The sequence below is a fragment of the Solanum pennellii genome, chromosome 11 (genome assembly GCF_001406875.1).
Source record: "Solanum pennellii chromosome 11, SPENNV200".
In the NCBI taxonomy this organism is placed as follows: Eukaryota; Viridiplantae; Streptophyta; class Magnoliopsida; order Solanales; family Solanaceae; genus Solanum; species Solanum pennellii.
In genome coordinates, this window is record NC_028647.1 from 5,673,661 (window position 1) to 5,686,575 (window position 12,915).

Genomic DNA, 12,915 nt, shown 5'->3' on the forward strand with positions numbered 1-12,915 from the left:
TTGCTTAGGTCTTAAAGAACGTCCATGATAAACTTCAGCAAAAAGAATTTGAAATATGGAATCACCGAAAATTGATGGACTATATAACATATGAAAATCGTTATAATCTCATTTTACATGCTTTGGGGCTCGTTTAAACTTGAAAATGGATCGATTTGCCTCTCGGGACAAACTAGCTCAATTGTTAAGGTCTTAACGGACCTCAATGGAAATTTTCAGCCAAAAAAAATCCAGAATCACAAAAAATCCATGGATTAGGAGTAATTTATTTTAGATGCACTGTATCCACACATGAGACACATGTATCTAGGATGCAATATCCCTTTCCCATCTCATTCGCCTCTCTATCAATGCATCAGAATTTCGTTTGTATCTGATATCAAAGAAGCATATATTTAGTATCTTTGATACATATACATGAGTCTAAAAGATTCATTAGTGAAATAATATGTATATTTCAAAGGGCAACTTTCACATATAGCAAATAAAAAATTTATATTTGTATGCTATAACAAAATTTGTATAATTGCGCTCCATAGCAAACATATAACTGTATAATTCGCTATACATATACAATTGTATAATTTGCTGGCCTAACTATACATATACAATTGTATGATTCACTGGCCTAAATTGTATAATTCGCTGGCCTATTTCACTGCAATTGTATAATTCGCTGCCTATTTCGCTGCAATATTTGTATAAAATTTGCTTTGCATACAATTGAATCGAAGTAAAATGTTTGTATATTGTATAATTATAAGTGTATAGGAAGAAGATATATATTTTTCTCTCGCTTTATACAAAAACAGAAACACAATTTATACACTTCTGTTGTATAAAGCGAGAGAAAATTGTATGTCACTGCAATTGTATAATTCGCAATCGTATAATTCGTTGGCCTTTTTCGCTACAATATTTGTATAAAATTTGCATTTGTCTACAATTGAATCGAAGTAAAATGTTTGTAAATGTATAATTAAGTGTATAGCACGAAGATATATATTTTTGGTGTATATATAATTTTTTCTCGTTTTATACAAAACAGAAACACAATTTATACACTTCTGTGTATAAAGCGAGAGAGGCGAGCAGAGGGAGAGTGGCGAGCGAGAATTTTGGGAGAGAGGCGACTGGGAAACTTTGGAAAACGTTTTCTATGGAGCACAATTAAATCAAACCGTAGCTATTCCATTTATTTTAAATTATTAGTTTGTTATTATATATACAATTATCTCTATTTTAAATTATAAAGTAGATTAGTATTGATTATAGAAATATTTGTATAATTAACTAGTTTGGGAGTGTGGGCCAAATATTTGGCCCAAATGACTGCATATATTAGCAAATTTCCCGTTTCTTCTTCTTCTTCTTCAAGCGGGAAACAGTACAGCACTCTGAGAAAAGAAAGAGAACTGCTATGGCGCCAGTTATGCAGAGCTCTCAGCCATGGGTCGAGAAATAGTAACATTCCAATTAACTTAACTCCTCTTTTCTATGCAAATCTCTCAGCCATGGATATGTAACTTTTAGAAATTTTTGCAGTCGACCGAAGCAAGTGAAGGATGTAGCTCACCAGGATGAGGTCGTTCGAGTCCTCACCAACACTCTCGAGACCTCTAACGTAAACCATCACTTTCATTTGATTGATTTATTGCTAAGCACATTAAACACTTACTGCCTAGGGTTTTCTTAAATTTCCTGTGGAGAATACAGAATTCAGCATTCTTTACGTGAAGAAACAAACATCAGTACTAAGTTATTATCATTTTTTTATTTGTTATAGTGCCCGCATATGTTGTTTTATGGTCCTCCTGGAACTGGAAAGACGACCACTGCTCTTGCCATTGCCCATCAGCTTTTTGGGTATGTTTTAAGTCCCTAGTTGATGTTAGTTTCATTTAGAAGTTGGTAGTTTTAGTGGAGTTGATTATGTATAAGTTTCTATTGATGTGATTCCTGATAATCAATTTCTATTTTAGTAAAAATAGAAGTGTTTTTGTATGTTAATTTCATGGGAATTTGTAGTTTGGTTGAATTGATTATGAATAAGTCTGTATAAATATGATTCCTGAAAATCCCTTGCAGTTGCCCAATGACCTATAATGGTAGTCGCTATCCAATTGGGGCTAGTAGTTTCTATCTTATACTGTTTCTAGTTTAGCAAAGAAAAGTAATTTCGTTCTTCTGCTAAAAGTTGATTCGAAATTAGATTTGAACTTTTGAAAAATGTTTACTACTTTTGGACCAACTTAAGCCCTCCTTTTGTTTTAAAAGAATGTTATTGAGTAATAACGGAACTTTGGGACATCTGTTTTCTTTACACTCTTTTTATTCTTGAAATTGAGAGGACTTATAGTCTTAACCAGCAAGCTGCCTTGCTTCAACTTTTAGGACCTGTATTCAGGTCCTAGCGTATCTTCTAGTTGCTGGTAGTTTGGTGTCTTGACCTAGTCATGTTTCTACATGCACGTTCTCTCTATGATTCATAGACAGACAACTAGGATCATGTTGTTAAATGCATTTGGATAAGAAAATGTATTTACTTCCTTGATTCTATGTTCATATGGTGTTTAAGATTTTCTCCGACAAAAGAGAAATCATATTATCAAATTCTGCTGTTTGATTGTTACCTTTTTCCTACCTTACTTTCTGTATGTATATATTTCATCTTCCAATGAATTCTTCTTTGACAGACCTGAGCTGTATAAGTCAAGGGTATTGGAGCTAAATGCTAGTGATGACCGTGGTATCAATGTAGTTCGTACAAAAATTAAGAACTTTGCTGCTGTTGCTGTAGGTTCTAATCGGCAAAGGTATACTTTTGCCTTGTCTAGCTCAGTTCTTATTGCATTTTAAACCTCTCTTTTACTATACTGTTTAACAACATATCTTCCTTACTCATTTCAGTGGTTATCCTTGCCCACCTTTTAAGATCATAATCCTTGATGAAGCAGATTCAATGACTCAAGATGCTCAAGTAAGTTGCCTTTCTTGTTTTTACTAATAAACTACATAAATTTGACCTAACGCCTGGATTTGCAGAATGCCTTGCGACGAACTATGGAGACATATTCAAAAGTTACAAGATTCTTCTTCATATGTAATTACATCAGCAGGTTTATTATCATTCTGCCTTTTTTTCTAATCTATTTTATTTCGATTTCCTTTGCTCTTCGTACAGGTTTATTTGTAAATCACAACACACTAATTGACGTAGATTGATTATTCTGCCCTTGAAAATCAGTTTTACTGTTTCTGTTGAAATCATTTTCGTTGATGGAAGAAAATCAAATATAAAGAAGGGTTGTATATTCTACAGTCTGCAACTGTAGAATTGGCGTCGGATTGCCAAACTCTTAAATTATTCTGGAATCTGATTTAAGCCTTCTCGTCAGTTCCATATATCAAGTAGATCGGAGTTTTATCTTTAAATGATCCTTGAATAGTTGTGGTGAAACTCAATTGAGTTTTGCTCTTTTAAGTTTTAGCTATTTTCCCCCCTTTTCTCGTCTAGGTATAGGAAAGCTGAAACAAGCTCAGTGATGAAAGTCAATTATGTGGCTAAGTGGAAGTAGTGCTTCATTTCAGACTTATCTGTCCATGATATCAACCTTGTATTTTGACTTGAAATGCATGTCGCCTATTTACAACATTTAATGAAATTATTTTGCAAACAAAACTTGGCTGATCCTTTTTTTGGTTTATTTGTTTGTGGCATCGTGGTGTGAGAATTACTGGAGACATTAAATAGTTAAACTATGATATGAATATTGGTGGATAAGTGCCAGTTTTCATGTGCAATTGGTTTCATCCACTCTCTTTGGTTTACATATTTGTGCGTTTGGCTTGCTTTTTTTTCAGTTTGTTCTTCTTTAAGCTGTTTGAATGGTATGCGTGAAAATAGTTTGGAGTAGGAACAAAATTGTTTCACTCTAAAGATATGATAATTTTACCATGATGAATCTGAGATATTAAGGGCTAGTTACAACATTATTTTCTATTTTATGGTATTATAGAGCGCCAGTATGTGTAGGAGAAATAAACTCATTAATCATAGGTAGTGCAACGAAAGACCACTTTTTGGGCTTGAGTCTCTTAGTGAGTATTTTGGAGATGATTTTGTACACGCTACCAATTAGGCTCATAGTCTGAGGTCAGTGAGCTCGGTAGCTCCCATTTTTTTTTTTGAAATTAAAGCCAGATAGGTAGAGTTGAAGCTTTTCTCAAAGACGCACCTCTCATGAAAGTTTTTGACTGTAGCGATAACATTTTTTCCAATAACCTCCCAACAATGGGTATAGAAGGCCATGGTGAAACCACCAATTTAAGAGTTTAAAATAGTCTGCAGCCACCAATTTTCGAATTTAAAATGGGACCTCACAGGGTACCAATTCCCACATTGTATTAGAATTGGTGAGTGATCAGAAGTGACCTTTGCTGGATTGATTGCTTGTTATTTTTGAAGCCTCCATTCCACTCATCAGACACTAGAAGCCTATCTAGGCTAGTTGCAATGTCATGTTTGTCCCCTTTCCTCCATTTGTAACTTCCTCCTGCTAATTGAAGGTCCAACAAGCTCATATCTTCAATGAAATCAGGGAGGTCAGTCATCGATTTTGTGATTTTTGTACAATTTTCTCCTCAGAGGGGAATCTAACTGTGTTGAAATCCCCACAAACTACCCAAGGGCCGTTGAACAGGCCTTTAGCTGACCCAACTTCCCAACATTCTTCTTCTCTTTCTTCTCTACTATTTGGAGCATAGATGCCAATAAGTACCCAGGTGAAGTCAAGACTTTTACCTATGAACTTGCAGAATATAGAGCATGCTTCCACACTGCTAACCTCCCCTGTCCAAACTTTCCCGTCCCAAAAAATTAGGATGCCCCCTCTAGTACCACGAGCTTCAAGTTGACAAAATTCCACTCCTCTGTTTGCCCAAAATCTTTAATAATGTTTCTCACATCCCCTTCAATCTTGGTCTCTTGGAAGCAATAAACATCAGCCTTCCACCCTTGGATAGATTCTTGATTACACACCTCTTATTTGCCTGATTCAGGCCTCTCACATTCCATGAAATTATCTTGACTGTCATTTATCACTAGCTAATGTACAACCCTCCCTGCTTCTAGTACCATTACTTCTGAATATGCTCCCACATCCTAGGCTCTTAAGTTCTTTTTAGCCTTTAAATACTAGTTGCATTCAAGTTCTTTCCCCCTGTCAGTGTTATTTGGTCTCATACTATCAATCTTCATGAACAACCTCGTAGCTTCCTCTTTGCATCCCTTAGTGTTTACTCCGAAATCCTTAGCTAATTTTATGATGTTCTGATAGATCCAAATCGAAATGTCAAACTCGAATCATCTTCTTCCTCTGGACTACGTGGTTTAAAGGAACTACATCTTCAATTATTGTCAAAGAGTAGTTCTCTTCACCTCGCTGTGAATTAAGCTCTTGAAAGCAATAGTTTTCCAAAGGTAGAATGAGAATCAGGGAGGTGTGGGCACTTGTTTGACACTTCCACTGTTTCTCTATCAACATTATCTTCTGTATCAGGTTACTTCTCCATCGCATTTTCTTCCAGTCCTGTTCCTTCTATTTTTTCGCACCTGAAGCTGATGGAGGAATGAAATGGCTTCAAGTTCCGCAGTGATTGGATCATTTAGCTGAGTGAAGGAGTTTTCAATGAGAGGCCCACATAAAATGAATTGTGCCAGCAGATCCGGGCCCATTTTTCGCCCTATCTTACATATTTGGATTTCTTAGGAATTGTTGAACGGTGCAAAGGTTCACGTGCTGGTACAGCAGGTTGTTTCAAAATTGCTGGATCGTGCGAGGAATCCACGTGTGCAGAAACCTCTGTAAAGCCTAAAGGCTCTCATCCCCTCTATGCCCAATCAATCTTTGGACCTCTGGTTGTTAGGGACAACTGGAGTTCTCTCATCGGAATCCACCCTTGCAGACGTTTCCACCCAAATCTTAACTTTGAAAGTCAAACCCTCATGAACCAGCTGTACTGAGTTAGGGACAAAATCGCCATCACGTCTCACCTTTAACCTCACTCATTTCAAGTGATTACAAAGCTCTGTCTCTTCTTCAGTATGAATCCAACCTCCACAGAAATTCCCGTTCTTCCGGAAGACTCTCTTGGACCAAAGTTGGAGGGTAAACCCAGTACCCTGATCCAAATCTCATCCGGCTTTTCATGGATGGAGTTCGAAGTCGGAGACCACCATTGAAGATTGAACTTGTGTGTTTCCAGAACCATTGTCCTCTTACGATGTGTTCTGCAACATTTTTATTAATTATTCCCCAAGTCATATATATTGTTGCCGTGATGATGTCTCCAGGTACTCCCAACCCATCTATGAATCTCCGACAATGTGATATCTGGGATCTCCTCCGGCAGAGTTCCCACCACACTCTTAGGCCTTAGCTAGTATGTCATACTGGGTTTTTGATATGGCATCTGTAATAACCAGCAAATTTCCTTTTTGTTGTATCTTGGAATCAGTAAAGTCTCTTGTAGTCCATTTATTACTTCTGACAGTATCAGAATATGATAGACCCTCCTCTGTTTCCCTGTGTGTTGTATTAACTGTTCTCTGAACCTTAGCATTGATAAAAACTGATAACTTTTTTGCAATGTCCATCCATCCGGAATATCGAGACCACTCGGGGATGATGATCACTGCTCTTCTTCTACCCTACATGTTAATGATGCTGATGTATCGACCATATTTGTTGAAATTTCTTGAGCAAAAGAATTCTGAAAAAAGATCCTTGAAACCTGCGAACTGAGTTCCCTTGTCCTTTTGAAGCTTCTTTGAGAGCGTATATCAACCATTCCATGTCTTCTGGCTAAAGCTCATCCTGGTCATCTTGTTACGACGTCTTTCTATCCAGTCATACCATGTACCTGTCGTAGGCCTACCGCGAAAAAAAATGGTGTCCACTCCCATGACAGCTTTTGGGAGGGAAGAAATAGACAGATCGGATAAGAGATACCGGTGGTCTATGCCAAGTCGAAATCGAGAGAGAATGCCGGAATAGAAGATTCTGATGACCTGTGAAGCGATTGGGGTCCCACGCGATAGGCGTGTCAGGTGCGTGGCGTCGGTGTCTGATGGAGAAAGGAGGCGCGTAAGAGCGCATGAGGTGTTTTTTGAGGATGGGTATTTTTGGGGTAGGGTCGCAATAGGGTGAAGGAGGTTGTGATGGAGGCAATTGGAAGAAAGAGAAAGAGAGATGGAATTCCGGTGGTCAGAAGGACCAACGGTGGGTTTTCTGGGTAGTGAGATGATTTTGTAAGTTACATTGGGATTAGTGCCTGGGATAATTCAAAAAGTAGAACATCCTGCTATATTGTGCACATTTTTGTGGTTAACTTAAAAGATCTTTCGAGCTTTCTGTTGAATGTGCTTAAGCTCTAAGGTGGAGTAGGGAAGATAATGACAAATATATTGTGAGAAATTGTATTGAAGGCTCAATGCTCTTCACTGGCTTATGACCTTCTGGTCTTGTCACATCTTCCCTTCCTCAGAAATGTTTTTTATTTCCTTTTCCATCTTTATGCTCAAGTCATTGTTTACTAACACTATGTATTAAATCTTTTTTTCAAAAGAACCTATCGACACACAAATAAGTTTGACTTGATCATTTATTCATCTACATGATATAAGGTGGTTACATGACTAGATGATATTTTCCCCGAGACAAAAAAAAAAAGAGACTTCCTCTGGTATGCTGTTTGTTTTTTGTTTTCTTGTTAGTAAGCTATTTTCTTTGATTACGTGATAGGTTATTGATCTAAGTACATTTTTTTCAGAACATTAATAAATTGAATAATCTTCTTTGGTTTAGGATCATAGAGCCACTTGCTTCCAGATGTGCGAAGTTCAGATTCAAGCCACTTCCTGAAGAAATAATGGGCAGCCGAATATTGCATATTTGTAAAGAGGAAGGTCTTAATCTAGATTCAGAGGTGTGTGGATATAGTAACTTGATTCCTTTTTTGTAAAAACTGTTTGCTTCATTCATTTAATTGATGGTTCCATTGTCACTTTGGAATTAAGATATGTATAAGAGTGTGTCATCTGATTGCAGGCTCTTTCTACCCTCAGTTCCATTTCTCAAGGTGATTTGCGAAGGGCTATTACATACTTACAAGTAAGATGGATTTTCTGCCTTATACATTTTTTAGTATTAGGAAAAGAAGCCAAAAGAATTGCTAGTTGGCTCAGCGCAAGGAAAGAGAAGAACACCTATAAAAAAGAACCATATATGCAGTGAAATGAACTGCATATATCTTTGGATTATGCAGTGAAATGAACAAGGATAAGAACTATATATGCAGTTCTATCTATCTTCCCTGATATGAAAAAATACGTAGGACTGAAGAAGTAAAGGAGTAATCACATTTATTGATGATTGGAAAAAAAGGGTGATAGTGGAACATCATACCCATAATCAATATCGTAGAGACACTTGTTCAGCTATGAGATGCTGCTGCTGCTGCAATTTCAGTGAGAATGAAAATGAAGCTTTCCCTATTATTTTGTGGAAGGAATAAATATTATGCAATTTCTAGCCTCTGCGTCTTGCCATCTTTTACTTTCTGACTATTATCAACCACTGAAAATTGATTGGTAACATTTTATTTTGCTGCAGAGTGCTGCTCGGTTATTTGGATCTTCCATATCAGCAAAGGAACTGATTAGTGTGTCTGGTGTAAGTTCATATCTGGTTCTGACGTGTAGTGTTAGTTTGATATTGATTTTAGACCAACTAGTGGATCATCGTTAAGCTTTCACACGATCAATGCGTTCATCTATTAAAATTTTTGCGACGGAAAATTGTTGATTATGCATCGGGCCTTTTCTTTACCTTGATGTATATAACACTTAGAGCCTGTTTGTATGGGCTTTGGCTTATGACTTTATAGCCAAAAGCCAAAGAAAATTCTAGCTTATGGCTTTGACTGGTTTTGGCTTAAAAATAAGTGCTTATGAACACTTCTTTTATTTTACCCAAAGCACTTCTTTTATTTTACCCAAACACTTCAAAACTGCTTAAAATCTATTTTTGCTTAAAAGCACCTAAAATAAGTCAATCCAAACAGGCTATTAATGTAGAAGTATATAGATGTTCAAGACATTCTCCTTATTAATACTGTGCGTTTTTATGTGTGGTTCTAATTTCACCATTTTTTTGGGCGTCTGAGCCTTTGATAATTGGGCTATGCTGATGTGCTTAATCTGAGAAAGTTTATTTACAAATTTTAGGAGTAGTAGTAGTTAAAACTAAGGAAAAGAAGAGAATGTTTTGGAATGTCTTTAAATATCTTAAAATGAGAAAGCAAGCATAAACTCCTTTTGATAGGTGTCAATAATTACAGATTTTTAACTGAAATCATAAAGATTCTAATATTGAACCTGGACAATTTCGTAACAATGCTCTTCAAATTGGAGCAGGCATACTGTATGCTCACTAATTATTTCAAATATAATCACTCGTGGAGTTCCATGGTGATTTTGCAAACATTTGTTATTATTTGAGTTGACAAATTTTAGCAATACATTTATATTCAGTCTTTTTTCTTAGAATTTATGAAGTAAATTGTACTGAAAAGCGTCAAGAAAGATGCATAAAGCTTTACAAAGAAAGGTTGAAGCTCCTTACACTGCAAAAAGCTATTAGAAGCCGGGAACTTGAAACCATGAGAAAAAATTTAAGGCTGCTAAGCCACTGAGAGGGAGCTAATAAATTCTAAAAGGTCATAGCATCATTAACGGGGGGATAATTTGCTCCAACTAAGAAGGTTAACAAAACACTTGGTTTTTAGATCACAGTAAGGAGTTGAAATCCCATCAAAGTATCTGTTGTTCCTCTTTATCTATGAACACCAAAAAATACATGCTGGGATCATTTTCCAGATATTCTTGATGACTCTATCTACTTTCCATAAGCTCCAACTTTCAACTGCTCTTTTTAAGCTGTTTGGGGTTGTCCAACTGATTTCAGATATTACTTAACATGTACCATAGGTCTGCAGTAACAGGGCAGTGCAAAACAAAAAAAGGTTAAGTGACTCCTGAGTCTTTTGGCACATAATAACATCTGTTCATCAGCGAGATCCTTTTTTTTAAAAGATTATCCTGAGTTAGTATGGCATCTTTGAGGGCTGTCCAAGTAAAACACTTGACTTTGGTGCGTAGTTTCTTCTTCCATCAGTTTCGAAGGCGAAGGACCAGTCAAAACATTGACAGCGTTCGTACTACTATAACCTGGCTTCACTGAAAACACTTCTTTTGCTTGAATTTCTCGATTTCCGGCTGTTTTCTGTTTGAGAATTCACTGGAAGACCTTCCAAAGGTGATTCGATCGGTACTGGGATTTTGCTATGGTTTTGTTATGCGTAGATATATAATTCAACTTAATATATTTCTCATTACATATAATTCAATTTATTTTTGCTATGGTTTTGGTATGTGTAGATAAGTTCACATCTGAAGTCATGGTCGATACTGTAATTTTGGTTTATAACCGAGAAATTGTCTGAGTTAGCTGGTCCAATTCCTAGTCTGTAGACTTATTCAACACTGTATAAGCCCACCCATCTGCCCTATTCGCATTTAAATACTAGGGTTCTACACTTGTTTTAGCAACTGACATGCAATTACTATGATCAGGTCATCCCAAATGAAGTTGTTCAGGCTATATTCTCAGCTTGCAGAAGTGGCAATTTTGACTTGGCAAACAAAGAAGTGAACAATGTCATTGCAGAAGGATATCCTGTTTCTCAGATGCTGTCTCAGGTCCCAATATCTGTGTATAATCTAATTTTTCATTCAACCATGCTAACAGTTTGTACTAACATGCTGCTTCTTTCAGTTGTACGATATATTAGTTGATGCAGATGACATTTCTGATGAACAGAAAGCAAGAATATGCAAGAAATTTGCTGAAGCAGACAAGGTTATTCCTCTTCTTCAGCTTACTCTAATAGTATTGTTGTTAGAGTGATTATTACTATTTATACTCTGTTGTGTTTTATTTTTTATTTCCTCCGTCTCTGAAAGAATGATGGAGTTAGAATTACGAGGGTCCCAACGTTTAGTTCTCTGCATCAATTAGTACATTGATTTCTTAATTTGTAGTCAAAAGTACAACTTGTTTTGACTCTTTAATTGACAAACAGTATCATACAAAATGAGACGTGAGTATTAGTTTTGGTTATTTTTTTCTTTTCCAGTGATCTAGAGTACTGACTAATGAATAGCTGTGTGCTATGAATTCTGTATTAGTGATAGTGTCATCTGAAATTCTCCCTAGAATTGGAGTTTAGCTTAGTGCAGTAATGTATCAGCTCCATAGAATTGACTGTTTCCGACACAGTTAGCTGACAATGGTGTGCTTATGTTTTCCTTTCTCTGCAGTGTCTTGTTGACGGAGCGGATGAGTATTTGCAACTTTTGAATGTTGCAAGCAGCACAATGCAAGCGCTTAGCAACATGCCACAGGACATGGCATTTTGAACTTGTATTCCTCTTATCAAAACTGGCTAAGTCACATTAATCGACAGCTTATTTGGTTAATTGGAAAGTCTTTTGATATGGTTTGCTTTCTAGTCTTTCTTACTTCTTTGCCTCGTATATTTTGTCTACTTAGATAACAGCTTATATATGCATTTCATCTTTCATCTTTCATCTTCACTAAATATGTTATATAGCAAGAATTGTATTAGGAGGAAAAGTACAAGTTTGACCCTACCCGCTATGGGAGTTGCCTCAGATTGGTGCTTTCCATCTCCATTGCTGAAGCGAGCAATGGAGAAGAACACAAAGAAGAAGAGTCATAAGAATGGACCCGAACCGGGACCAGATTACTTGTTGGATCTAGAGACAGTGTGTCGGTGGTCAGTGTCTAGCCGGAAGTCAATTTCTCCTTTTCATGATTCACTTTCCTCTTCGTTTTCGTCACAGTGAGTTGTGGCTAAAACGATCAGCTAGCGATGCTGATTGGTTGGCTTTGTTTTGTTTTAGAGCCAACACAGTTTTTGCTAGTTCTTTTGCGTCTACATTTCCTAAAATAGTTATTTGCTCGCTCTGTTTCAATGCTTGTGACATAATTTTGAGTTGATGCGAGCGATGCTAATCGGGTTGGCTTTGCTCTGTTTTAGAACCAACACAGTATTTACTATTTCTTTTGTCTACATTTCCTAAAATAGTTATTCGCTCGCTGTTTCAATTTTCGTGATAAATTTGATTATCAAAAACTTTTATGTATATAACTATGAAATTGGCATTGAATCTTCAAGTTAGCTTTTCTGAGTTTTGAAGGTTTGCCCACAAGATAAGTGGGGAGTTAAAATTAAGATTATTCATTTTCAAGATTATTGAGTGTAAATGGGTGAAAATGAGTTACCTAACGGACAATATGGATATTTATATTTACCCATATTATTCCATGTATCAAGTTTCTCGCATGGTCAATGAGCTTCAAAATGACCAAGTCGTAAAACATTCAAAGACAATAAACGATCAATTTGGATAATGAAGATGATACTCATTGCAATCTGAGCACATTTGTGGACTTGGTGATCACAAGTGTTAAAATTAAATAACTAAATCAGACTAGAAACACTTTTGTCAAATGACAATGAAGTCTGCCTAATCCACCAAAATTGTCATTGGAAAAAAGAGATACATTTGTGAACTTTAGTTATTCTGTTTTTACTAAAACAAACTCAATTGTTTGCATCAATGTAGTCTCTTGGTCATGACTTCTAAAGCCTCTATGGTTTGTCCAAGTATGTTAAATATTCTTGCTGCAATATGAGATGGTGCTAATCCAGTTCTGCCAACTGCTCAACTGGGGATCCATGGTTAATTGTTCAGCATCATGTTAA

At 36.4% G+C, this 12,915-nt stretch overlaps 1 protein-coding gene across 1 annotated transcript; it reads left to right on the forward strand.

Annotated features, from left to right (window-relative positions):
* The first annotated feature begins 1,333 nt into the window (after positions 1–1,333).
* On the forward strand, positions 1,334–11,711 carry LOC107003057 (replication factor C subunit 2). Its single transcript, XM_015201300.2, has 12 exons — positions 1,334–1,464; positions 1,546–1,624; positions 1,787–1,866; positions 2,697–2,816; positions 2,911–2,980; positions 3,046–3,119; positions 7,869–7,989; positions 8,112–8,174; positions 8,676–8,735; positions 10,697–10,822; positions 10,899–10,982; positions 11,444–11,711. Exons 1-12 carry the CDS (start codon positions 1,421–1,423, stop codon positions 11,540–11,542), a joined length of 1,020 nt encoding a protein of 339 aa, XP_015056786.1. The 5' UTR covers positions 1,334–1,420; the 3' UTR covers positions 11,543–11,711.
* The last annotated feature ends 1,204 nt before the right edge of the window (positions 11,712–12,915 follow it).

What these genes read in the sequence shown, in the direction of transcription:
- LOC107003057 (XM_015201300.2), top strand. Translation starts at nt 1,421, where the DNA reads ATGGCGCCAGTTATGCAGAGCTCTCAGCCATGGGTCGAGAAATA. An exon ending in GGGCTATTACATACTTACAA is followed by an intron (nt 8,175 to 8,675) that starts GTAAGATGGATT and finishes ATTTTGCTGCAG; the next exon opens with AGTGCTGCTCGGTTATTTGG. An exon ending in AACTGATTAGTGTGTCTGGT is followed by an intron (nt 8,736 to 10,696) that starts GTAAGTTCATAT and finishes TACTATGATCAG; the next exon opens with GTCATCCCAAATGAAGTTGT.